At 42.3% G+C, this 27,856-nt stretch overlaps 2 protein-coding genes and 1 long non-coding RNA gene across 3 annotated transcripts in view; 2 read left to right on the top strand and 1 right to left on the bottom strand.

Annotated features, from left to right (window-relative positions):
* CMTM8 (CKLF like MARVEL transmembrane domain containing 8) overlaps positions 1-20,788 on the top strand; it is a 53,222-nt gene extending 32,434 nt beyond the window's left edge. Inside the window, exons 2-4 of the mRNA XM_048838684.2 lie at positions 7,956-8,129; positions 12,485-12,601; positions 15,039-20,788. Of these exons, the coding sequence (XP_048694641.2) occupies positions 7,956-8,129; positions 12,485-12,601; positions 15,039-15,122 (375 nt within the window). The 3' untranslated portion in view covers positions 15,123-20,788. The remainder of the gene's footprint in view (positions 1-7,955; positions 8,130-12,484; positions 12,602-15,038) is intronic.
* Positions 1-27,856, bottom strand: part of LOC125631660 (uncharacterized) — a 53,910-nt gene that overhangs the window by 19,550 nt on the left and 6,504 nt on the right. Inside the window, exon 2 of the long non-coding RNA XR_007355005.2 lies at positions 799-889. This is a non-coding gene — a long non-coding RNA (uncharacterized LOC125631660). The remainder of the gene's footprint in view (positions 1-798; positions 890-27,856) is intronic.
* The window catches only part of CMTM7 (CKLF like MARVEL transmembrane domain containing 7), a 41,405-nt gene continuing 37,351 nt past the window's right edge, over positions 23,803-27,856 (top strand). Inside the window, exon 1 of the mRNA XM_048838685.2 lies at positions 23,803-24,039. Within this exon, the coding sequence (XP_048694642.1) occupies positions 23,890-24,039 (150 nt within the window). The 5' untranslated portion in view covers positions 23,803-23,889. The remainder of the gene's footprint in view (positions 24,040-27,856) is intronic.

Below are 27,856 nucleotides of genomic sequence, written 5' to 3'. Positions count from 1 at the left end.
ATATCTTGCGACCAACATGGCTACAACACTACAAACAATGGAAGATATATCAGTTTTAAAGAGGAGCATTATAGCTTTTGTAACGTGGGCCTCATAGGGCAGTTCAAGGGTGGTACATTCACGTAATCCACTTCTTGCTTTTTAGTAACAATTTGCTGTTGTGACTGAGGAATTGCATGCGCATGCGCGCGCGCTCACTCTCTCTCACAAATTCAGTCTCATGTTTCCTGTATAGCTGTAAACAGCCAGATTTAGTCATCCAAGTTCTAACTCATACATACTTTTGTCCTTGATGGCACCTATGACACATGACTAGCTGCTTGTTACACCAACAGTGCTACAAAACTTTCATTTAAAAAGTGGGTCAAAATCTTCATACTGAGGTGCCTAAAGTGGTCTGATTTATTGAGGTAGTGAGCACCTCAACTCTTGTTGACTTCCGCAGGCACTGCAGGTACAAAAAATCAGGGCACTTATTTAGGGATAGGTACATAGATGCCTAATTTTAGGGACCCAAGTTTGAAAATGTTGGCCTTGTTACGAAGTCATTTCCTCCTTATGGTGTCTGCCTGCTACTTAAACATACACTAGTAATATATTTTATGTGTTTAATGCATGCAAGTAATGGAGGTACCTAATCAGGGAACAGCCAAACTATCATAACATTGACATCCTAGGTCAAATCCTAGACCTGAATGCACACTGAGGAAAAATTACCTACCCATGTGATGTATTGCAGAGCAAAATCACTACACCTTATTAGAACTGGCAAAACAAGACCAAACTCAAAGGACTTACCCTTTACAGCCCATAGCCTCTCTCGCTAGCTCACACATGCATTGATTTCTTCTGTTCTTCTCTTGCCAACTTTTTTTCAGAATTCTTTTTGCTGCAGGCAAACTCCCAGAGTTATCGTATAATTATAAAAAAAAAAAAGCCTGTTATTCTGTATTCTTAACTTCTAAATTTAAAGCAAATATTTAGCCAATATTACACTCAAGAGTATCTGGTCATAATTTGCTGTGCTCTCAAGTAGAGAGCTTTCAGCCCCCTGTGTCACAGTGCATCTGAAGTAGTTCAGTCATATATTATTGCATACACACTGGATTAAGCAACATGAAAAGGCCCGATAGATGCCTTCGTTGCTATCGTCGTCTTTATGATATTATGCACCCATCAGTTGTTGGTGAAATTCTGTACCCTTGACATATGAGAGAGCATTTGAGGATAGTCCAGCTCTCCCCAGCTGAGATTTGTTATCTAGTCAGCAGGAGGAACTACAAAAGCAAAGCATTCTGTGCTTTAGCAGATGCATGAGTGCAGCTAGTTTCTAACCAATCGACTGAAAGAACAAGTGCCCCAATGTCAGGGACAAACAGAATATTCGATGAGACAGGCTTGCATCATTGCGGAAACTCTTAACTACTTAGCGTGCTGAGCTCAATATGAAGATGGGTAACAATGAAAGGGCTTGTTCCAGTCTCTATCCTAGATGTCTATGTTGTTTTGACTTCTTAGATGTTTTGCTAGATGCTGACTGCCACTATGAACTCAATCAGTCTACATCTGCAGTAAACCCATTTGCTGCATCACTTAACTAAATAGACAGGTTTCAGAGGAACAGCCGTGTTAGTCTGTATTCGCAAAAAGAAAAGGAGTACTTGTGGCACCTTAGAGACTAACCAATTTATTTGAGCATGAGCTTTCGTGAGCTACAGCTCACTTCATCAGATGCATACCGTGGAAACTGCAGCAGACTTTATATATACACAGAGAATATGAAACAATACCTCCTTCCACCCCACTGTCCTGCTGGTAATAGCTTATCTAAAGTGATCAACAGGTGGGCCATTTCCAGCACAAATCCAGGTTTTCTCACCCTCCACCCCCCCACACAAATTCACTCTCCTGCTGGTGCTAGCCCATCCAAAGTGACAACTCTTTACATAATCAAGTCGGGCTATTTCCTGCATAGATCCAGGTTTTCTCACATCCCCCCCACCCCCATACACACACAAACTCACTCTCCTGCTGGTAATAGCTCATCTAAACTGACCACTCTCCAAGTTTAAATCCAAGTTAAACCAGAACATCTGGGGGGGGGGGGGGCGCGGTAGGAAAAAACAAGAGGAAACAGGCTACCTTGCATAATGACTTAGCCACTCCCAGTCTCTATTTAAGCCTAAATTAATAGTATCCAATTTGCAAATGAATTCCAATTCAGCAGTTTCTCGCTGGAGTCTGGATTTGAAGTTTTTTTGTTTTAAGATAGCAACCTTCATGTCTGTGATTGCGTGACCAGAGAGATTGAAGTGTTCTCCGACTGGTTTATGAATGTTATAATAATTCTTGACATCTGATTTGTGTCCATTTATTCTTTTACGTAGAGACTGTCCAGTTTATCCTTGCAACAAAGCCCGTTGCCAATTGTGCCCACATATCTATTCAGGGGACACCATCACAGGGCCTAATAACATCAGCCACACTATCAGAGGCTCGTTCACCTGCACATCCACCAATGTGATATATGCCATCATGTGCCAGCAATGCCCCTCTGCCATGTACATTGGTCAAACTGGACAGTCTCTACGTAAAAGAGTATATGGACACAAATCAGATGTCAAGAATTATTATAACATTCATAAACCAGTCGGAGAACACTTCAATCTCTCTGGTCACGCAATCACAGACATGAAGGTTGCTATCTTAAAACAAAAAAACTTCAAATCCAGACTCCAGCGAGAAACTGCTGAATTGGAATTCATTTGCAAATTGGATACTATTAATTTAGGCTTAAATAGAGACTGGGAGTGGCTAAGTCATTATGCAAGGTAGCCTGTTTCCTCTTGTTTTTTCCTACCGCGCCCCCCCCCCCCCCCCCCCAGATGTTCTGGTTTAACTTGGATTTAAACTTGGAGAGTGGTCAGTTTAGATGAGCTATTACCAGCAGGAGAGTGAGTTTGTGTGTGTATGGGGGTGGGGGGGATGTGAGAAAACCTGGATCTATGCAGGAAATAGCCCGACTTGATTATGTAAAGAGTTGTCACTTTGGATGGGCTAGCACCAGCAGGAGAGTGAATTTGTGTGGGGGGGTGGAGGGTGAGAAAACCTGGATTTGTGCTGGAAATGGCCCACCTGTTGATCACTTTAGATAAGCTATTACCAGCAGGACAGTGGGGTGGAAGGAGGTATTGTTTCATATTCTCTGTGTATATGTAAAGTCTGCTGCAGTTTCCACGGTATGCATCTGATGAAGTGAGCTGTAGCTCACGAAAGCTCATGCTCAAATAAATTGGTTAGTCTCTAAGGTGCCACAAGTACTCCTTTTCTTTTAACTAAATAGAGTTATGGTTCCCAGTGTGAATCAGTGACCATGAAATGGTTTGACCTTTTCAGTTCTAATCTAGATATCTGAAATACTGTTTGTTTGTCAGCTCCTATAATAGACAGTAACCGTCTCCTGATCCAACTAAAGATATCAAATATACTCTAATACATTAATTATTGTCTTTCTGATTAATATGAACAAATAACCTTTTAGAGTGTATATCTTACAAGTTTCTAGGAATAATATCTGTTCTGCATCTTAATTTCTACTTTAAAAAATTGCTTTACTGCTGATGTGGACTAGCAAAAGAATAATAATAAAATAAAAATTCAAAATCCATCCTTTAAAATGCATGTCAAACAAATATTAAAATGCAGTTGTTCCTGAGAGAAGTGAGTAATATCTATTAAAAATACTGCTGGAAAAACAGTGATCAGCCAAAAAAGAATACAAACTCGCTAATATGATTTGCTAGGTGCATTTTGTGATTGTACAAGATTAACATCCTCCATAACCTGAAAAGTTCTTTTTAAATAATTTATTGTATGTTTGGTTTTTTTGTTTTGTTTTTAACAATAGCATAAATGATTTTATGTAGAAAATGGGGGTCCCATTATTGGTCATCCTGTGTATGTTGGATTAGGCCTTAGGAAAATTTTTCCTAAGAAACAAAAATATGCAAAAAGCAGTAGAACCCAGATCCATAAAGGGACGTAGACAATAAGATGCTGAGCATCATGGTGCCTAGAAAATCACAAGAACACGGTGATCCACAAAGCCAGAGTTAGATGCCTAGGCTGCTGTACAATGAATCAAGAGAGGTAAGCACCCGAGAACAAGATCTGTAAAACCAGCACGTTTGTCAGAGAGCTGCCTAAGCTAGCCAATAAAGATGCTGTTGAGAGTGGGATGTGCTAAGCTTCATCCCTCTCAGAGATAGAAGCTCGTTGGCCGGGGCCCCAGGCATAGAGATGGGTGCCGCTCCCTCCCTCGCCCTGTGGGGGCTGTCCCAGGCAGCAGTGCGCATGCCCACGGGCAAAAGCACAGACATCTACAGGGTTAGGCAGCTGCTGAGGTGGCATTTTGCAGATCACAGTGATGCCTAAAAGTGGGACATAAATGCTTTAAAATGAGACTTAAGCATACTAAGGTGTGATCCATGATTGTTCTTAAGTGCCTATTTTAAAAGCTGTCAAAAACTAACACACTTTTGGCAAGTAGATGATGCTGTACTCTTACCAGGTTTTTTTTGTCTCTTCCTCAATGTTTTTGTTCTTGGTATGTTGCCAGTAATTAGGCCCATGTTAAAATGGGGTTCAGACAATTACTTGTTAAACCTATATCCCAATTATTTATTGATATAACTTTTATAGGTAATAAATTTGGAATAAAGTGATGACTAGACAAAATAAAAATAAATTTTGTCTACCAAGAAAGAAGCTTATAATTCAATTTAATTAAAATTTTTTAAGTGGTTGCTGTATTAGCATTTGATTGTTGGTATTAATGTAATCAACCAGTAGTTTGTCCAACTTGAGGCATCAGATAAGTGAGTTGTTGCGGCTTGTAGAATAGTGTCAGAACTAAAAGTATAATGAACTACCTGAAACCTTGATATTCAGCTGGTAACGTTTATAAAAGGAAATAGATACAGATCTAGAACGATTCGTTAGTGTTGCTTGAAATGCTTGTTGGGCAATGCTGACCTCCAGTGGTAGGTGAGGCTAATCACAGGTTGTTATGTTTCAGAGGAACAGCTGTGTTAGTCTGTATTCGCAAAAAGAAAAGGAGGACTTGTGGCACCTTAGAGACTAACCAATTTATTTGAGCATGAGCTTTCGTGAGCTACAGCTCACTTCATCGGATGCATACTGTGGAAACTGCAGAAGACATTATATAGACAGACGCCATGAAACAATACCTCCTCCCACCCCACTCTCCTGCTGGTAATAGCTTATCTAAAGTGATCATCAAGTTGGGCCATTTCCAGCACAAATCCAGGTTTTCTCACCCCCCCACCCCCCTCCAAAAACCACACACCACAAACTCTCTCTCCTGCTGGTAATAGCTTATCCAAAGTGACTACTCTCCTCACAATGTGTATAAAAATCAAGGTGGGTCATTTCTACTGGTGACTTCTACTACAGGACAGGCCTAACAAAGAAAATAACAGAACGCCACTAGCCGTCACCTTCAGCCCCCAACTAAAACCCCTCCAACGCATTATTAAGGATCTACAACCTATCCTGAAGGATGACCCAACACTCTCACAAATCTTGGGAGACAGGCCAGTCCTTGCCTACAGACAGCTCCCCAACCTGAAGCAAATACTCACCAGCAACCACATACCACACAACAGAACCACTAACCCAGGAACCTATCCTTGCAACAAAGCCCGTTGCCAATTGTGCCCACATATCTATTCAGGGGACACCATCAAAGGGCCTAATAACATCAGCCACACTACCAGAGGCTCGTTCACCTGCACATCCACCAATGTGATATATGCCATCATGTGCCAGCAATGCCCCTCTGCCATGTACATTGGTCAAACTGGACAGTCTCTACGTAAAAGAGTATATGGACACAAATCAGATGTCAAGAATTATAACATTCATAAACCAGTCGGAGAACACTTCAATCTCTCTGGTCACGCAATCACAGACATGAAGGTCGCGATCTTACAACAAAAAAACTTCAAATCCAGACTCCAGCAAGAAACTGCTGAATTGGAATTCATTTGCAAATTGGATACTATTAATTTAGGCTTAAATAGAGACTGGGAGTGGCTATTTCCCCTTGTTTTTTTCTACCCCCACCCCCAACGTTCTGGTTAAACTTGGATTTATGCTGGAAATGGCCCACCTTGATTATCATGCACATTGTAAAGAGAGTGGTCAGTTTGGATGAGCTATTACCAGCAGGAGAGTGAGTTTGTGTGTGTATGGGGTGGGGAGTGAGAACCTGGATTTGTGCTGGAAATGGCCTAACTTGATGATCACTTTAGATAAGCTATTACCAGCAGGAGAGTGGGGTGGGAGGAGGTATTGTTTCATGGTCTCTGTGTATATAATGTCTTCTGCAGTTTCCACAGTATGCATCCGATGAAGTGAGCTGTAGCTCACGAAAGCTCATGCTCAAATAAATTGGTTAGTCTCTAAGGTGCCACAAGTACTCCTTTTCTTTTTACAGGTTATGTCTTTCTTAGAGAGATATTCCCAGGACTGAGTACAGTACTTATTTAAAAGTGACCATGAGAATTCAACTGTTATTAATCAAGCATGATTCTTTCTATCTTTTCAAATAGTAAGTACAAAAAATTTATATAAAACACAGTAAGAATACATGATGCATATAGATTAGACTACCGTACAAAGAAACAAGATGGCAGACGGCAGGGGTGAGTTTAGCTTGGATGATAATTTGGAGGATAAACTGAAGTCATCTAATGTTTTCAGAACTAGTAAAATTAGACCCCATGTTTTGAGGGTCAATAGGGCAATGTAAATTATAGTGGCCTTTTGTTCGATTTTATTCTTTTTTACCTTATGACCTACAGGATGTTGAGAAATTTAATACAAGTGATTTTTATGGACTCAATCCTGCACCACTGAAGTCAGTGGGAGTGTGGCCACTTAACTGCACTGGAGCAGGAACAAACCTGATGGAAGTGAAACTGTGGCAAAACTATCTGATTCTTCTGCATTTTTCCCAATTGTATAAACATGCAGTAGGCAGGAGAACCATCATCTTGTTCTGTTTCTCCCTATTAGGTGACTTGCACTGGTGTCTGAGTGGTGTGGAACAGGGAAGAAATCAAAATTCTTTTAAATATAAGAAATTTAGGTCCAGATTCTGGCCCTGCTGAAATCAATTATTTACCATTGTGAAGAACTTAAAATTATATTCTTCTCTATAATTGATGTTTTATAATTTCATGGACAACTTGCAAAAATGTTTAAATGGAAAATATCTCAATATGAGAAATTTCCCTGATAATGCTACTGTAACAAAACTTACATTGGTGCGCTATAGCTAATAAGCTAGTGTTCAAACACAGTTACTAACATTCACCATAATGCTGTCTCCCATTATTTCTGTGCAGGAATGTCTGTCTGTCTCTCTCCTTTTCCCTATTCTGGCAAATATCATACAAGAGCCTACTTAGGTTTTAGTCTCTTTACTTACATAAAATATCTGAGAATTTTATTCCTTTCCATTATTTTAATTATTGCCAGGAGTGACTTCAATTACGTTCCATTTCTCTGCCTCCTCCACTCTCTCCTCTCCCCATCCCCCAATTTTATTGAAAGGAGCAATTCAGAAAGAAATGAACCATCTCTTCAATAACTACAAAATCACATTAACTCATGCTTTCTTTAAAGGATGTTTGTGCCCATATTTCTATTACACAACATCCAGTTCAATACATCTCTTAATAAGAACTTTTTATTGTTGTGTAAAAGAGAAAGTCAATGCCTTTTTCACTGTACCATGTTGACTCAATGGCCCTTAGGGAAGTTTGCTTGAAAACTACATTTCTAAAAGTGGATGGGGCTTGTGTGTGTGTGTGTGTGTTCCTGTTCTAAATCTGTATGACATTTTTTTCCCTCTACAATCTTTACAGGTGCTAGGGCTGCTGGTATGGACACTGATTGCTGGAACAGAATATTTCCTGTATCCTGCCTTCGGCTGGGTGATGTTTGTGGCTGTATTTTACTGGGTTCTTACTGTCTTCTTTTTAATCATCTACATGACAATGACCTACACTAGGATTCCCCAGGTGCCATGGACCACGGTGGTAAGTATGCACAATCTTTGTTGTTGCTGCATTTTTGTTTTTGTTTGTTTTTTGTTGTTTCTTGTATACTGGAGGGAGGAAGACATTGGTATACTCCATAATTATAGTTAAGGAGCTATAATGTGCTTTAACACCTCCTATTTTATTTATAATTCACATCTATCCATGTTCCTGACACTGGCTGTTGTCACATAATTCAGCTAAAGCTTGGTCTACTGCAAAACCCCTTTTTCCCACGCCCAGACTAGGTAGGGTGTACCCTGGAGATTTTTCTGTCTTAATTTTCATTTCTTCTTTCATTTTCATTTTAATTTCCATTCCTAGAGTGCAACACCCACTTTCTCACTCAAAAGACCAGGGAGCAAATTCACTCTGAAGTTATTGCTACTCTTATTATGTGGACTAACCAGCAGGAATATCAATATTCTGTAGTACAGTGTCAGGCTTTATTTGCCTAACCATCATGGTTCCTTTATTAACTCATTTCCTTTGGACTTTCTTTTTGGTCATTGGTCTATCCAATGTCTTATTTTCCAATAATGTAAATGTGTACCTGTTACACATGCTAATACAATGTAGCTCTTTGTCGCCCTGTAGTGGTTAGACCGCATATGGAGTTTTGACTCTTATGGCTTCTGAGCTAATGGACCCGGTTCTGTAGGTAAGCAATGAAGGACCCTTGTTGAATCATCTATAGGGCTTGAACTAAAGACCAAGTGATGGACTCAGAGGTAGCAGCAGACTCATAAACGTGTATATGGACTAGCCACTAGAGGGGGACATAGTGCTGCAGTGTATTTGTGTGAGCTATTTTAAATTGCATGCCAGTTCAACCTTCTCTCACGAAATCCTTTCTATTAGTAGTTTATCCTGGTCACAGTAAATCTTGGGACGGTATCAATTAAAAATATGAACACTGCTGAAATTCCTGGGTAACTGAAATCCAGATCCTACTTTGTGCTATCCCTAGTAGAAATGGGAGTATATTTGTTACAGTCAAGACTTCTATGACAAAGACACTTACTTTAAGGAAAACAAAAAACCTAGAAGCCTTTGTTACCTCAACCAGCCTGCTACTCACTATGGCTCCTTCATGAAGTATTATAAATTTATTGTAGTATGTGTCTAATGTATCATTTTTATACTTAAAAATCATTAAATGGTTTAAAACCATTTTATTGTAATATAAAGGATATTTTACTTTCACATGACAAACAACTTGCTATTAATTAAAATATTGTGTGCCATGACTATGAAAATTTGAAGAGTCAGAGTATTACTTTTTGCCATGACTTTCCAATTTGTTGCCATGAGAAATAGCTTGCTGTAGCAATACTGGTCTGTACAACTAGGATTATGTACAAATATCTTTTATATTGTCAAGCTTCATGAGCAGCACTTGCCTTTACAATTATAACACCGTTACAGTACTGCTGTAAAATAATCCAACATTTTAGTATCTTGATGTGTTTAGAGGTTTTATTTTTATTTTTTAAATTACATTTGGCATGAATTTAGTCAAAGATAAGACAGCTGCCATCTACTTGGATCGTTTTGGTCACTGCCTCCATTAGTTTTATCTATTAGCAACAGAATCAGGCAAGGTAGCAGCTTGCAGATCAGCAGAACTGATCTCACATATGTCAAGTTGTCTACCACCTAGATGTCTTCACTTGTTTATAGAGCCAAGTGTTTCTTGAGAACCTGTGAGACATTTTCAGCCTGCTTTACAGATAAGATTGTTTAGATGCAGGCCAAAATGGCAGCCTACCTCCATGACAGAAGAGCTTTAGAGGGAAGAAGGAGGGGCGGGGGGCAAATGCTTGGATTCCAACTTATTTTGCACAGTGGTACTAGAAGAGCTTTGTGATATGACCTATGAATTAATTGGACCCATGCCACTTGTGGTTGGTCAGGAGGAATACAGTACTGGGTCTGCTTCCAGTCTAAATTGTTAATGCCTCCCTTTGGGAGCGCAAGATGCCAGCATATCTCAAATTAGGTGGGTTTTTGTTTTTCCCTATACTCCAGAAATGGTCTCCTGAGGGGATTGTTAGCCCAAAGACGCATTTATTGTATGCATTGTCCAAACTTCACTATTGATTCCTATTTCATAAATTAATTCATTGTAGGGTAAGTACATCACCTAACCATATAAGATGCAGTTACTTTACTGCAAATTAACCTAGACACCTGCTCCAAAATTGTCTGTTGTGCATGCATGCGTTCGTTCGTTCTTCACCAAGAATAATGAATAGAAGATTTTAAACTATGGTAAATTTAGAGTTAAGAAGCAGGTGGTAATTTTAAAATGGAACCCTTTGTTTTGGATAATACTTTGGCAATGGGGTACAGGGGGTACAGTAAACTAAACTTGCATTCAGCTCCATTCTTCCCCATAATGATATCTCCCAAAGCAACACTTTACAAAAATAATGTTCTTCCTTCCTTTATACATGACAAGATACTGCAGGAATTTGCAGCTTTCTAGGATAATAGTTTTTTTTGTTTTTCCTCCAAAGAGAGACAAACACACCAGCTTTGAAGACTTGGAAATAAAGGGCCACTTCATGAAATTCCACCTGAGCCCGATGGCTCATGGGATCCAGTCATTAAGTTGGTACCTTGATACCATCTGGTACCATAAAAGCATCTGGATAAGACAAGCACTAAAACAAAGAAGATTAAATGTTTTACACATTTTAATTATATCCTGACTAATTACATTCTTTTAATCCTAAATCCTGGGCTCTCTGCTTAAGCGTGTGGATAAGGGCTTCTTCCCCATCACCCCATGGAATGGCAGCAGACATTCTGCAGCTGTGACTTGTACTGCAATTCTGAGGCTGCAGTAGCTTTTGTGAATTCTGCCAGGGTCAATGACTGGTGAATTCAGTAGCCTCCGCCCTCTCCCCAGCCCCTACGACTACATACAGGAATCTGCAATGGAGTTGGGCTCCACAGTGTGCAGTGCATGCAGTGTTGTGCTCACACAAACAGTCAGCCATTGGAACCACACCAGATATATCTGGGGACATCCATGGCTGTGGTTGAGGGGACAGGATGTTCACAATAACATCTTAAAATGCAAATGTACGGCCTAAAAGTCATTGGGAGTTGGGTGCACTTTGATTGGAACTCCAGCTGCTGTGAATTTACATAGACTACACCGTAAGAATTCCAATCCAATGTATAATCAGTTAATTAGAAGGACAATATATATATTTTAAAGGGGCAGGTTCATTAGCCTTGTGTAAGGTAGTGTTTTCTTACAGGGCTTAACTTCCTGTAGTAGTGATCTTGAAATACTGAGTTCTTAAATGACAAATTTAAAGCCACCCCCTCTCTTCGTTTGTTTTTCCTCTCGATCTGGAGTAACTTCCCCTGCTTAGTTTTCAGAGTAGCAGCTGTGTTAGTCTGTATCCGCAAAAAGAAAAGGAGTACTTGTGGCACGTCTCTTGCTCTGTGAATCAGGAGTTTCTGTGAGTAGAGCAAAGTAGCACACTTTTTGTTTTTAGGACGAGGAAGTGCCTAGGCTGCTACCTTTCTAAAACCTAGCTAGCCAGTCTAGGAGCATGAGGAGGAGTATAGATCTCCCTTCTGTCGCAGGAAATGGGGCCAGAGTGCATGATAGGAAACTTCATCTTGGAAGAGTGAGTCCCTTCCCCTCTTGACCTCTCCAAAAATGGAAGAGCATAAAACTGCAAGCATTCTAACTGTGGTTAATTCATATGCAGAACTTTCTTCATGTTTAGAAACTTAATCAAGTGGCTTTTCTTTAATGTTTTTCATTTTTTTGTGTGTATTGGTATTTGTATTTCCGTTGCCTAAAATATTGATATAATAAGGCCTAATTCTGCCTTCATTTTCACTCTTGGAAGTCCACGGACTACACTATCTTTCATGGTGTTACTCTGGATGTATTATGAAAAGCAAAGCAGAATTTGGCTCAATAGGTGTATTAAAGTACATAAAACTTGGCTGTGTTCTTACTAATATCCAGTGTTACAAGGTGAAACAATTAAGATTACATTCATATGTCTTTTATATTAAGTTTCATGAGCAGCACTTGCCATTATAGTTATAACACTGTTGGATTATTTTAATTACAGCAGTAGTAAGGATAATTGGGAATGTGAATTGTATTTCAGTTACATGGTGTGGGGGTGCTCACAGAAGAGGCCAGCTTCTCCTCACAATTGCATCAGTGCATCCCCCCCTGAATTCAGTAGGGTTTTCAGATATAACTGAGAGGAGTTTTCCCTGTAGTTGTCAAGCATGGCAAGTAGAAGTATGTACTCGATATCAAATGGTTTTTAATCTTTTTTTTTTTTTTCCCTCCCATCCTGGCCTAGGGTCTATGCTTTAATGGAAGTGCCTTTATTTTGTACCTCATTGCTGCCATTGTAGATTCATCTTCAGTTACCAACGAGCAGAATAGCCACAATTACAACAGCTGGGCAGCTTCTTCAGTGAGTTACTTTAAAAAAATAATTGAACACTAATATATTCTATGTATGAAAATGGTACATCGAGAATGGAATTTTCAAAAGTGTGAGCTGAAATGGGAATATCCTATTTTAGGTTTTGTAAATCTACAGAATGGTGATGGTGCATTGTGCACAGTAATTCAGAGGAAGATCATATGAAAATTTAACCATTAGTTAACTTACATTAAATGACTAGTGATTTTGAGTGCCCCCGTTTTTTGGGTACCTAACTTAAAGATGTCTTCAAGTGGCCTGGTTTTTAGAGAGAGGGTGTTCAGCATGTTCTGAAAATCAGATCTCTTCAAAGTGATCTAAGGCAGGTGCCCAAAATCACTGGTCATTTCTGAAATTGTCGGCCATTGTCTTCCTATCTGTTTGCAAATCCAAAACAGTCAGTGGATTTGGAAGGTCTCCTTGGGCCTGATCCTGAGCCCACTGAAGTCCATGAGAAGACTACCAATGATTTGGTGAGACTTAGGTCAGGACCCTTTGGCTGCTATGGTGCCCCTAACCCAATTCTTTTATATGGAGCAGCTCCAAATTACAACTACTTTGTAGGTTATTTGTGCAGCTTCAGGTGCCTCTCTAATCTCCTCTGTTATCAGGCAGTCACAATTCCTGTCTTCTGTGTATGAAGTGTGTGTGTTTTTCTTTAAATGCAGTGATCAAAATAGAGACTTTGACACCAGCTCTACTATGCTCTTGCAACTGGAGGACCATGGGCAGTACATAATGGAGGCTGGGGGAGGCTAAGCTTCCCTAAACCTCGCACCACCGGAGAGGGAGGACTGTGACGGATTATCACATGCAGGGCTTGCCCAGGGGCCCCCTGACAATTTGGAGCCTCTGGAAAAATTCCATACATACACACCCCCACCAGTTGCCCTGGGGCACAGAGCTTTTCCAGTCTTGGTGCCAAAGTGGAGGGGGCAAGGGCTGGAAAGGAGTGAGCAGGGCCCCAGGGGAAAGAGGCGGAGTGGGGCAGATTAGGGGCAGGGTCCCAGGGAAAGGTTGAAATTGGGTGGGGCCTTGGGTGGAAGGGGCAGAATGAGGGAGGAGCTCAGGGCTCTGGCCAGTGCTGAGAGCTTGACCCAGCTGGGGCTGAGCTCTCAGCCCCCACCAGAGCCATGAGGGGGCTGAGAGCAGCAAGCGGTGACAGGGTTTCAGCCAAAAGAGGCAGGGCCACGGCCAGAAGAGAGTAGGCGGGGCTAGCCTCCACAAGGGGAAACTTTACCCGCCACCCATGTGGAGGACCTCTTCTCTCTCTCCCTGGTGTTTAGTTTTTTATTTTCCTCTTGGCACCTCGTAACTAAAGGCCTGTCACTCAATGGGTGTTGCTTTTGGCAGGAACTTGTTTGCTACTATACAAGTTTCTGTGCTGATTTGGGTTTTTAAGCAGAATGTATTAATACTCTGCAGATCATCTGAGATGTCCTAGGACCTCTTCAGATAGCTTTTAGTACTACTTGCATATAGTGCTGTTTAAATTAACTGTTAAACCTGGATTATTACTCTGAGAGCTTGTTAAACACCCCTCCTTTCCCTGCTTATTCCTAAAAAGAGATTTTAAAGAATTCAGTAATAACAAAATCATCTCCACCCAACATGCTCTCTTAAGTAAAAGAAAGCTTTCAGGTTTTTGTTCAGGAGAGACTCAAAACTTCCCAAAATTAAGAATGCAACAACATTCTCACAGTGTTATATATTAACCATATTTTACACCAATTCCTACAATTTGTTTGGTGCTTCTGATTAAACAAAGTCACCAACAGAAGTTATGGACCTTTTAGCATCATTATACAAGTGTCTAATCTGAGCCCTAATTCTTCTACCCTTATACATGTTCAGTGGTACTTTGCTCCAGTAATAAGGGTGACTGAATCAGGCCCATGACAACATATAGAACCAGATACATTGTTGGTGTTAACCCTGTTTGGTCCTAAATTTTCATCATTGCTTAACTTAAGCTGTCTAGTTTAAATAACTTGCAGTGATGACAGAAGCCTTACCATTGGCACTTGGTGGTTTTAAAATATTTAGAATAGCTGATGTGCAGCTAGTCGAGTAATACATAAAAAGTTTAAAGGAGGAGGGGGAAAGAAGTATACAATGTAAGAAATTGGGAAAAGAACAGTAAAAGCTTGCAAAAATTAGGTACTGTATTTACAGTAATGGTCTGACTCTGTCACCATATTCACTTTGAGTAGTGCCTTCCTCCATCAATGTGGTCCTATTGGAATAATAAAATAAGGTGCTTCTATTTGTGAGTTAAGTTGGCAAGATCAGATCCTAAATGAGCACCATTTTTATTAATATAACTATTTGTCTTCTATCAAATCCTTTTCATAAAATTAAAATGTTCTAAAAAGATGCTATTTTTTTCTAATATGTTTGTTTTTTCTCTTCCCTCTCTCTATAGTTCTTCGCCTTTGTGGTTACCTTCTGCTATGCAGGAAATGCCTATTTTAGTTTTATATCTTGGAGATCACGGACCTCACAGTAAATATTTTGTTTAAAAAAAAAAATTTGTGGATATAAAATCTCAGGAGAGTTGTATTATGTGACCGAAAGGTTGGGGTTTTGTATACTATTTTTCATTAGAATTGATAAGAAAATTATTTAAGCTGTAATTAAAATGGATACTTATTTATAATATACTATTGCCTTTAGTGATGACTAACAGATTTTCTCTGTATTGTATGATAAAGTAGTACAAGTAGCAAAATTTCATACTGTCTTTTATCTTTTAAAATTAATATGGTATTTTCCTAGAAATTATATAGCTATAGTAATTAAGCTGTTAATGAAACCTACTCAGATGATGTGCCAATTTTCCAAATTTAACTATTTTTAAATGTCACGGCTGTAATTTCTGATTAAATGCCACAAAATAAAAAATGAGATTTCGATATTGTCTAATTTTTTGTGTGCATGAAAAACTAAGCCCAAGAATGCTTTAAAATAAATGTCTTGATTTTGCATGTTTTCAACTTCTTTGTTGGGGAGGGGACACAATTTTTTTCGTTTAGATGCTATGCAAAACCCTGATCTTCCCAATTTGTGTATTCCATTCTGTCTACAATCACCTTTCCGCTCTCCAGCAAGGCGGGCTGCAATAGAGCCTATTAACTGAGCTCCAAAATTAGCCAGAGAGACTGTTACCTCCAGAAGCTGAGCACATTACCTTTGATAGTGTTCTTGGACCCAACAGGCCTAAGGATCACAAGATGTGAAGCCAAGAACTGAGCCCAGGTCTCTTGTTTTTCACTTGGCTAAAGGTTAAACATATTGAGTATATCATCGAACACCTATTGAAGATGTTGCCTCTTGTTTGCCAAGGGGCACTGAATAGAACATAAATCTATCCCATCTGCCACAGGGTCACCTAAATGCTAATAAATAATATTGTGTTTTCTTTAGGGTAATCACCAGAGTGGAGGTGGTAAGCATGAAGAATTCCCTCCAGCCTTCCTCTGGCTACCACCAACATCTCCAAGATGTTAATTTGTAAATTAACCTTTTTTACTTTGTGTGTATCATTTTTTTTTACATATCTTTTATATTGGTGAAGTAGAATTGCAAGCGAGTGACTCATAACTGACAAAGCTCTGCTACCATAGCCCCCCGGAGTGCTTTTTGTCAACGTAGCTACCGTTTGTTCAAGGAGGTGGTATTCCTACACTGACAGAAAAACCTCTGCCAGCGTAACTATGCGAATGCAGTCTTCATAATATAGACACACACTCTATCCTGATTCACGCCTTCTTAAAGAGCTAGGTTTCCCCAATCCTATACATCTAGTACTATTATAACGGGTAAATCCCTTCTCCTGCACTTCAGAAATTTTGGATCCTTCCAGACTTTGAAAATCTAGTTGGCTCAATATTAAGGTTTATTTTTGTCATTGATATTTTTACTAAAAATCACAGACAGGACATGGGCAATAAACAGAAATTCACGGAAGCCTGCAACCTGTCCATGACGTTTACTAAAAATATGAGAAGGAGGGGGACTAATAGGTGAAGCTCCAACCCTACCCCAGGCAGCAGCTCCAGACAACAGTCATGGAGGTCCATGAAAGTCATGGAATCTGTGACAAAATCATATCTTTACTCATTATAATTTGTATTAGGGAAATCTGAGGATTAAAGGAACAGAACCTGCTTGCATATTTCTCCCCTTTTAAATAAGATAACCTCTTACATGTTTTGAGACCCTGTACCCTGCAGTTGGGAAGAATTATCTGCACTCCAATAATTCTGTTCTTGATCACAGAGCTGATGTATCTGTTGAGTGGCATAATCCTTCAACGTAAGAGAAGCCAAGATATTTAAATACTTGCATTTAAGATCAAATGCTGGACTGCACCCTGTGGTGACAATGAAGACAAATGTATAGTTGCTGGCTTATCTACACAAGTCAAAGGTTTTTGGCATTAACATTTTATACAGTCTTCTGGTGGTCGAATAAGTATCAAACATGTAAAAAATGGTCCAAATGATAAAACCTGTAGATATGCCTTCAAGTGTAGCTAAAATCAAAACCTTGTAAGTGATTTTCCCATCAACAGCAATTGCTATAGAAATCTAATAGAAATGTGTGCTCTTCCCCCCCCTAATTAAATATGGATGAGAAAATTAGTTTGGACTCTGTCATACAAGTGCTAAAACAGACGTGTTGTGGCATTAGGTACATCTGTGCACTCCTAAAGATAGAAATTTAAAAAAAAAAAAAAAACAAAAAAAAAAACCTCCCTTCAACCATTATGTAATTAGCTTGTTAGTAAAATACTTGATGAAGTAGATAAAAATTAATATTTTTCTCCAATTACAGTTTTATATTGCAGATTTTAAAAACATTCTATTAACGTGTAACAAATTCTCACTGTAAAATATCTAGACTTCTGCTCGAGTTAGGTGCTTGTATATTGTGGGATACAGATGTCTATAGTCACTAGGACTCACTTTACAAAAAGCTGTTTCAATACTACTTGTTATCATATGTAAAGCATGTGACAAGATGCAAGTAAATCAAATAAAGAAAATTATAATCAGATGTTAAACCTAAAACTCAGGACAGTGAGGTTCCACTACCTATGTTCTAGAGTGGGGGATTTGTACTAATCTTCATTGTAAACTGTTGCCTCTATTCCTGTGCATGCAAAATATGACCACATGCATTACTCAACCAGCCTTACTGTGGTGGTGAATACTGTTCTCCATGGACTGAGCTCATGATGGTGGTGCACCAATCACATGTGTACTCCCCAGACACTTATGGAAAATAGGGGGAAACTATATGAAAAGTGAGCTAGTGGTATAGAAATCTCCAGATTCCCTAACAGGAAGAGGAGAAAAGACTCTACTAGAATCTTCTTCCAAAGGAGAGGAGAGAAACCCACACCCAAGAGAACTGAACTTGCACTCCGGGAGAGATGGAGAAGGAAGAAATCCTCTTACAAGTCAGCGAAGAGTGGAAGGGATATTTTCCTCCTGTGTAAACTCTTGACTTTAAGCCAGTGATCCATATTGAAGCCTTATTAATGTTGTGAGGTTCTTTCTTCCTACAGCCATTCAAATCTCTCCAACTAGCCAAGGAAATATCTTGAGTGATAGATGTCTTACAGAATGAGATACAGAGGGCCAATGCTATAGTTGTAGTAATTCTTTACATGAGTACTAACAGCATATGCCAGGAGTGGCCAACCTGAGGCTGAAAAGGAGCCAGAATTTACCAATGTACATTGCCAAAGAGCCACAGTAATACATCAGCAGCCTCCCAGCACCTTCCACCTACTGCCAGCCTTGCTGTTCAGCGCCTCCCCCTCCTTCCCCATCAGCTGTTTTATGGCATGCAGGAGGCTCTGGGGGGGAGGGGGAAGGAGCGAGGGCATAGCAGGCTCAGGGGAGGGGGCAGGAAGGGGTGGAGTGGGGGCAGGGCCTGTGGCAGAGCCAGGGGTGGACAAGTGAGCACCCCCCGGCATCTTGGAAAGTAGGCACCTGTAGCTCCAGCTCTGGAGTTGGTGCCTATATAAGAAGTCGCATGTTAACTTCTGAAGAGCTGCATGTGGCTCCGGAGCCACAGGTTGGCCACCCCTGGCATATGCCATGCAGAGAGACTGGCTGTTTCCTTTTCTGGGGTATGTCTGTCTTTCCAAACCAGATAACATATTGTGATGAATCACACAGAAAATGTATTCAAAAAAGAAAAACAAGCATATATTTTTAAACATGAGGAAATGTATAGTTTCCTCTTTTGAGCTTTGCTAGACTTTCTGCATGAATTCATTCCAGCTGTGTGGGTGTTACAATGATTTGAGCATTTTATTGGTTTCTGTGACCGTTTAACACTAATGCCTCCATTTTCCAAACTCATTTGTTCTGTGAATAACAATACATGAATCAGAAAGTGTGCTTTTTTGTTAGCATTAGTCTTCCATGAGAAGTTACAGTGTTACCGGAAACTAAGTTTCAAGTAAAATACTGAGAGCACCCTCACTGCAAGAATATAATTTCAACATATAACACAGTGTGCCATGTGCACTTGGTGATCCATCGGAAACTTGCCACTCTCCAGTGCACTGTCTTTTAGGAAGTTTTGGCTATGTATGCTGGGACAGAAGAGAGTCATGCAGGGGTGACTGGGAGTAAGGGGTCAACTTCCCAGCAGGCAACTTTCTCCATCCCATAATGTCATCCATATCCCATAATTGTTGCACCTTTTACAAAAACACAAAACCCTGTGCTGCCCTCCTTGCTGTCCACCATCTCTGACGCTATTGTCAGGAGTGTTGCAAGCACAGGACATGCTCTCCTCCAGTATTTTCAGAGCTGCAAGAAGAACCAAATTAGTGGGGAACATGCTGATTTCATGGAGGTCAGATGTCTGTGGGACATAGCAAAAACCAATTCAAGGTTAGTGGGGGTGTTCATGGAGCAGCTGTAGAGGGTGGAGCACCACTTCTGCACCTGAGAAACAATCAATGACTGGTGGGATCACATCATAGTGCAGGTTTGGGATGACAAGCAATGGCTGCAGAACTTCTGGATGTGCAAGGCCACATACTGAGCTTGCCACAGCTCTCCAGCACAGGGACATCAAACTGAGAGCTGCATTAACAGTGGAAAAGCAAGGGGGGATTGCACTGTGGAAATCATTTTGGAGTTGGAAAATCCACTGTGGTGGCTGTTGTCATGCATGTATACAAGGTCATTAATCATCTCCTGCTAGGCAGAACTGTGATTCTTGGCAATGTGCAGGACATAGTGGATGGATTTGCAGCAATGGGGTTCCTGAACTGTGGTGGGGCAATAGACCACCTTGCCCAAGAGTATATCAACAGAAAGGGCTACTATTCTGTGGTTATGCAAGCGTTGGTGGATCACTGGAGGTGCTTCACCAACATCAGTCTTGGCTGGCGAGGGAAAGTGCTTGACTTGTGCATCTTTAAGAATCCATGATGGTTCAGAAAGCTACAAGCAAGGACTTTCTTGACTGGCAGATTACCATCGTCTATGCTGAAATACCACTAGTGATCCTGGGGACCCAACCTACCCCTTGCTCTCCTGGCTCTGGAAGACATAAGCCGGAGACCTTGATAGCGCCAACGAAAGATTCAATGACCAGCTCAGCAGGTGCAGAATGACAGTTGAATGGTAAAGTGAAAGGAATGCTGGTGTTGTTTACTCTCAAGACTGGACCTCAGTGGAAAAAACATCCTAACGGTTACAGCTGTCTGCTGTGTCCTGCCTAATATCTGTGAAGCAAAGAGGGGAAATCTGCGACCTTGGTGGCTGTCTATTGAGTATGAGCAGCCAGACATAAGGCTGTTAGAAGAGCTCAGTGCAGTGTCATATGCCTCAAGGAGGCTTTGTAAGAGCACTTTAATAATGAGCCACAGTAATGGATTGTGGTGGACTGTGGCCCTGCAGTTTTGGGGCCTGTTAAGAAATGTGTGGTACTTGGTGTACATCTATGAATGTAACACTGTTAATGTGCCTACTAATTTTGTGGTGCTTGTTGTATGTTTATGATTATTATACTGTTTGTCACTGATCCTGTTAATTGTGTCACACTGTACAATAACAAGACAGTGGGTGATTTCAGTCCACTAAGTACTCTGCAGCATATAGTGGGAACTAATAAAGATTAATTATTTTCCAAATAGAATTTTATTGAGTGACAAAAATACTACAAAAAATAAGTCTGTGCAAGTTAAAAGCAAATACATTAGAAACTTAATAAATCAGTAGAACAGAACTTAACAAGGGGACAGAACCCTCGTACATTTTAGTGACACGTACAGCAACGTGGCTCTCACAGGTCAGTGTATGTGAAGCTGTGGTTGTCCTTACTGTCCCCCTGCTGTGGGGTGGCAGATGTAGGGATGTGGCCCCTAATGCCACATGGAATGTTGAGAGGGGGGTGTAGGGAAGTTCTGTAGGGGAGTTAGCCTTAGACTGCAAAGGGAGACGAGCCTGTGATAGTTGAACCTGTAGGTCCACAAGATCCTGCAGCCTCTGTGTTTGCTGCTGGAGAAGCCCCATTATGTCCTGTGCATCTCCCTCGCCTCTTCCTGCTGAGACTCCTGTGCCTTTCTCTTCTCTGCTCTTTCCTTCTCTATGTAGGCTGCAATATTCAGGCCCTCTGCTCCTAGTCTGATGCACCCCTGGCTTGCAGGATCTCCCTGAACATGTCATCCTGAATCTACTCTTCTTCTTTTGTAACTGACTCAGGCATTCTGCAGCCATGTAGGGGAAATCCCTCAAGGCCACAATGGCAGCAGCTACAGATAAAGCACGCAGAGGTACCATTGTTTGTATAGTCACAATGAAAAGTGAAAGTTAAGGTTCAGAACTCCCTTCCCTTGCTCCCCTACAGTTTTAAACAAGACATGCTTATTGACACTTCTGCTTCAGCGTGCTTGTGCACAGCACCGCTCACAGCACCAGCCATGGTGAGTATCAGCTGCCAGGAGTGAGGGAAATGAGGAGGGAATTGCCTTGTTGCCCTGTAGTCATAGTTTCATGCAATGGCACACAATACTGGCACCATTTTCCACAGGTGGTGGTGATTTTAGCTGATATCTCACTCCTGAGGATAACAAAGGCACAAGAGAGCACAGCTGCTGTCCCGAAGCTGCCCAGGAGGCCCGTATTATGACACTAGGCTGTTTATTGCAATGGTGTCTGATAAAGTTCTCACTAACTAGCATGGAAAAGTGTCCTTCCACTCAAGAAGAAACAAAGTTGCTATCCCTAGAAACCTTCCGGGAGAGGATTGCTGAGTACCTCCATGAAAGTTTCTTTGAGATCTCTCTCAGGGGGGTTCAAGAGACACCCCTGTGTACATAAACAAACTGCTCCACATGCCCCCCACCCCCACCTAACTGCTCCACATGCCCCCCACCCCCACCTAACTCCACATGCCCCCCACCCCCACCTAACTGTACTGCTCCACATGCCCCCCACCCCCACCTAATGAAAAGCAGATAACAACTCTACCTTTTTATGCTGTACCGCTACCTCTTCTAGTATGAGTAAATTAATGAAAAGTCAATAGCTGTGTCCTGTTAAGTTGGGGGTGCCATCAGTATATTCTTGTAGTAGAAAATACATTTACGCCCTTACTCAAGGCTCCTTCCCCTGCATCAGGTTCACCTGTGATTGACTGCCCCAATGGACTGTACTGTAGTGGAGACTCAAACAGGCAGACCTGGACCCCTCCCGAGTCACATGTTCCCCATCCTCCTCCTCTTTCTTCTCATTGTCCTCGCTGTTCACGGCAGGTGTCTGTGTGTCATGGTCCTGGGAGGTATCCATAGTGGTCTACAGGGTGTTGATGGGGTCTCCACCAAGTATGGCAGGCAGCTCTTTGTAAAATAGGCAGGTAATTGATTTGGTACCAGCTGGACTGTTCACCTCTCTGGCTTTCTGATATGCCTGATATGTTCCTTCACTTTCACGTGACACTGCTGCTTATCCCTGTCATGCCCCTTCTCCTGCATGCCCCCTACAATCTGTTTATAAACATGCACATTTCTACATCTGGTCCATAGTGGTGCCTGTGCAGCCTCTTCTTCCCACAAGTCCACATCCAATAGCTCCTGTCTACTCCAGGCCAGAGTGCATCTGGAGCACGTAGCTGGCATGGTTGGCATGGCAGTTGCAGTCAACCATGGAGTAGTGCTAGGTGTGCTCACCAAGCTGGACAACCAAGAATAGGCATTAAAAAAATTAGTGGGTGCTTGGGGGGGTGGGGGGGACTTCCAGTCTCTGTGACCTCTGGGCAGTGGAGTTCACAATTGTAACCAGACCAATCAGTGTCAAACTTTGTGGGACAGCTGCTGAAGCACTGTTAGGGTTGACACAGGTCCCACAATGTCTGCACTCTTGCTGTGTTGACCTTGGAACATCGCCCATGGCTCAACACTACTCCAGGACGTGGTGTTACTGTATTGCTGTAAAGGGGCCTGGGAGACAAATGTAAGTGTAGACACAGGCACAACTAGGTTGATGCCAGGCAGCTAAGGTTGAGCTAGCTTTCTGGTGGAGAGCAGGCCTTAGTTTCCCAATCTGGAAAATGGCAATGATAAAACCCCTCCCAGTGCTCATGCCAATTGCAAAGTGCTTTGAGTGGCTGGCAAGAAGTACTGGTAGGATGAGGATTATAAATAACAGAGAGACACAACAAGGGATCCTCTTTTATTGTATCTTATTGTCCATCCCCCACTCATGTATCTGGGGCTCAGCCCGCTGTATCTCAGCCCTGGCACACACCCATGGGCCTCTCCCAAGAGACTCAAGGCCTGGGTTTGGGGGGGCGGGGGTTCCTGCTGTGGTAATTGTCACATGAGGGGCCTGCCGGCAGGTGTGTGGGGGTGGGGACGCCGCAGGGTCTCCCCTTTCCTCCCCCCTTTCTGAAGGCTGGGGAGGGGAGTTCATTTTGAAAGCCAAGCCAGTGTCCCGTCCATGTGTCTGTCTCTGTCCCACTCCTGTTTAGGGCTGGAACCTTCGTGTCGCTGGAATATCCCAGCTCACAGCCAGTTCTCCCGCCTTCAGCCTTGCGCGCCCTGCCCCGCTCGGGCGCTGTCTGCGCGGCCGCGGCGCCCGCCCCCTTAACCCAAAGCCCCCGCACCCCCGGCTGAAAGGCGGGGCGGGAGGGCAGGAGGCAGAGCAGAGCGCCCCGCCCTCTCAGGGCTGACCAGCCCCGGAGCCAGCCGCCAGGAGGACCTAAGCCGCCGCCGCCGCTTGAGCGCGGAGCGGGGCGCGATGTCTCACGGGGCCCGGGTGATCCGCACCGGCGCCAGCAGCGGGGCCCCCGGCAGCTCCTCTTGCCCGCCGCCCCCGGCGCCGGAGCCCGGGCTGCTGGACGGCGGCTACGCCCGCTCCTGCTCGGCCATGCTGAAGGTCGCCCAGATGGTAAGAAGGGGCCCGGCCAGGGGAGCAGCAGCCCCCGGGAGGGACCCAGCCAGCAAGCTCGGTCCCCGCGGAGCATCCCGAGGGAGGCGCCATGTTCCCCCCTCTCGCCTCCTGCGGGCCGGGCGGCCCCTGCTGTCCCCGTGCCGAACCCCTGCGACTGCAGCTCCGCTCTGGCTGGGCTCAGCTGGGGCCCCTCGCCTCCCCTGCCTGCGTGGTTTCTAGTCCCCTGGCCTCCCCCTGGCCACAGCCTCCGAGGCGAGGGCAAGAAACCCGGAACGAGCAGCCGCTGGGGGAAGTTTCTTCCTGAGCCCGGGGACTGACTTTTACTGTGGGCTGGAGAGTATAAATGCAATAAGTCACATCCCTAGCTACCCTACAATTGCTAACGTGCAAAATGGGAACTGACTGCTTAGGCAGGAGTACTACGGAAGGGGATCTGGGGTTACAGGGGATCACAAGCTAAATATGAATCAACAGTGTAACACTGTTGCAAAAAAACAAAACAAAACAAAAAAGTCAACATAGTTCTGGAATGTATCGGCAGGAGTGTTGTCAGCGAGGTGCAAAGTAATTCTTCTGCTCCACTCCGGGCTGATAATGTCTCAGCTGACATATTGCATCCACTTTTGGGGGCCACCTTTCAGGAAAGATGTGAAAAAATTGGAGAAAGTGCAGAAGAGTAACAAAAATGTTTAAAGGTTTAGAAAACATGATCTATGAGGAAAAATTGAAATTCCTGTGTTTGTTTAGTCTGGAAAAGAGGAGAATGGGGGGGGGGGACGGGACATGATAACAGTTTTCAGGTACATAAAAGTTTGCTGCAAGGAGGAGGATGAAAAATTGTTCTTGTTAATCTCTGAAGGTAGGACAAAAAGAAATGTGCTTAAATTCCAGCAAGGGAGGTTTAGGTTGGACATTAGACATTTTCCTATTCCTGTCAAGGTGGTTAAGCACTGGAAAAATTGTCTGGGGAAGTTGTGCAATCTCCATCACTGGAGATCTTTAAGAACAGGTTAAACAAACACCCAGTAGTCCTGCGTTTACCTAGTCCTGCTTTACCTAGTGGAGTGCCTGGGACTGGACTAAATGACCTCTTGAGGTCTCTTCCAGTCCTACACTTCTATGATTCTGTGTAGCAGGAGAAGCATCTCTTGGCCACATAGCTGGCTGCTCCTTCTCTGACCCCCTAATTGCCTCCTTGGGATGGTCACTAGAAATGTTCTGTTGCATTTAAAAATCCGAAGCCTCTCAAATTACATACTGCTGTGTGGTTCACACACTCTGCAGGGTAGTCCTGTTTGGGTCTGGATTCTGAGCACCACAGGATGGGTTCTGGAATCCTGTGCCTCATTCCATAGATCCTCAACCTCCCTTGCACATGGAGAAAACCATTTGGGGTACTTACTGTTACTGATGTTAAGTTGCATTTTTGTGGCACCTAGAAACCCAGTCATGAACCAGGACCCCACTGTGGCCAACCCTTTTACAGAATTCTTGTTCCTAGGCATTCAGCTGTAAATTTAGCTCAGATGATGAGGGATTTTTTTTAGTTACTCTTTTACACATTTGGAAATAAATTTGTGTGTGTTATTGATTCGCCTGGGTTATTACTTAAACTACAGGATATTTTGTGAATTTTTATTCTTGATTTTATAAAGGACAGAAAGACATCTTGTTCTTGTGAAACTCAAATTTACTGTCAGTTAAAACAGTCTTTTCGATTTTTCTAAAGCATATGATACAAAGTCGTATTCAGATTATGTACCTAGAATAGCAACGTGTATGAACAGTGTTTTATGTTCCACCTAACAACTTGGCTAGAATAAGTTTTTAGGAGATGAAGTGACTTGCTGAAAAATACAGTGCTGAATTCAAAGTAAAAGCTAAGAACTGTAATGTCCCATGTCACGACAGAATGAAGTCAAACCAGTGAGTTTGATTTTCAGAAGTAATTTGAGAATTTAACATCACAACTCCCATTAATTTCAGTGGGAGTTAATCCATCAGTTGCCTTTGAAAATTGCAACCTGTAACTCGGGTTAAACAAACTCCTGTCAGGGATGTTTCAGTGCAGGGGGATGGACTAGATGACCTCTTGAAGCCCCTTCCAGTCCTAGTTTCTATTTTCTATTATTCTATTTTGAGACAGGTAACTGAACATTAGTGGGCATATATGAATTCAGTGAGTATCATACCTTGTTCACTAAACTCCAAAGTCCTCTCCCACAATGATTTGGGGTCACTGTTTAAGATGTATAAAATGCATCTGATGAAGTGGATTCTAACCCATGAAAGCTTATACCCAAATAAATTCGTTAATCTCTAAGGTGCCACAAGGACTCCTCCTCATTTTTGCTGATACAGACTAACACGGCTATCACTCTGAAACCTGGATAAGATCTGTTCTCTAGTGCACTCTTTTCTTTGGCTTGTTTTTCCCAAACACTGATAGTGGAGGTTATTCACAGGACATGACATTCTTTGAGTATTATCATAGTGTATAGTGGCTGAGACTATCGGAATTAAAGCAGTCAGTTTGCTGCAGTGACTTTACCAATAAGCAGCAAACCTTCTTGGACTGAAAGTGGTGTCATTTATTACTCTTGGACTCTTAAAGAAAGATCGGTTGGCTTCCGGGCAAATCGTGAGGATGAGCTGTTTCCATTTCCTTCAGACGTTTTGCTTGTCAGCTTCACTGTTAGTGTGAGCAATAGAGGTGACCTCAGGAATCCATTGAGCTTTGGACAATTCAGTCTCTTTCTGAAGTGGTGTCTTGGTGCTAAATAAACTTGAATAAGTTCCGTAAAAAGTTGAAAGATTACTTACTAGGGCTGGGGTCAGCAACGTTCGGCACATGGCCCATCAGGGTAATCCACTGGCGGGCTATGAGACAGTTTCTTTACGTTGACCATCTGCAGGCATGGCCCCCTGCAGCTCCCAGTGGCTGTGGTTTGCTGTTCCCGGTCAATGGAAGCTGCAAGAAGCGTCAGCCAGCACGTCCTCGCGCTGCTTCCTGCAGCTCCCATTGGCTAGGGATGGTGAACCGTGGCCAGTGGGAACTGCAGGGGGCTGTGCCTGCAGACAGTCAATGTAAACAAAATGTCTCGCAGCCCACCGGCAGATTACCATGATGGGCCACGTGCCGAAGGTTGCCAACCCCTGTACTAGGGTTAGAAATAACCAGAACAATCTGGTTCTGAATGAGCAACTGCAGCCGATGAAATATTCTCTCTGCTAAATTTTTTATAAGTCCTATTATCTCATCTCATAAAATAGTCCCATTGTGTCCATGAAATTATTCATCATGCCAATTAATTCATGCTATAGTAAATTTTTACAGGATTGGGACCTGAGTTTGTAAAGTACTGTAGACAGTGGAGAGCGATATACATTTCTTAATTAATTATACAGGTATAAATTACAATGCTGGTAGAGTAGCAGTCTGTCAGTGATAGAAGTGTTATGCCAGTGGAGGCCAAAGATGGGTGTAATGCCCTCTGGGAGCACCATGCTTACTAGCAGCACTTGCTGTATCCTTTTTGAAGGTATACTATGTGTACTCCCACTGACTGGCCCTCTGAATGCTCACATTTATGCAGTGAAAACACAGCCCTGGCCATGTCCCTGCTTGCCCAGTCGCTCTTCTCTCTCCTTTTCATTTTGTTTACTTTTTATCCACAGAAATGTTTACTTTCATTTTTGATATACAGTAACCTTAGATGCTCCTTGTAACACTAGCAAGGAAAAATTCAGAGAGAAGTAGTTTTTTTTAAGATGATAGTGTCTCTTTAATATATATACATAAAATAATTAGAAA

The sequence above is a fragment of the Caretta caretta genome, chromosome 2 (genome assembly GCF_965140235.1).
Source record: "Caretta caretta isolate rCarCar2 chromosome 2, rCarCar1.hap1, whole genome shotgun sequence".
Lineage (NCBI taxonomy): Eukaryota > Metazoa > Chordata > Testudines > Cheloniidae > Caretta > Caretta caretta.
The sequence above is the reverse complement of the archived record's forward strand: the minus strand, read 5'-3'. Positions and strand labels throughout refer to the sequence as shown.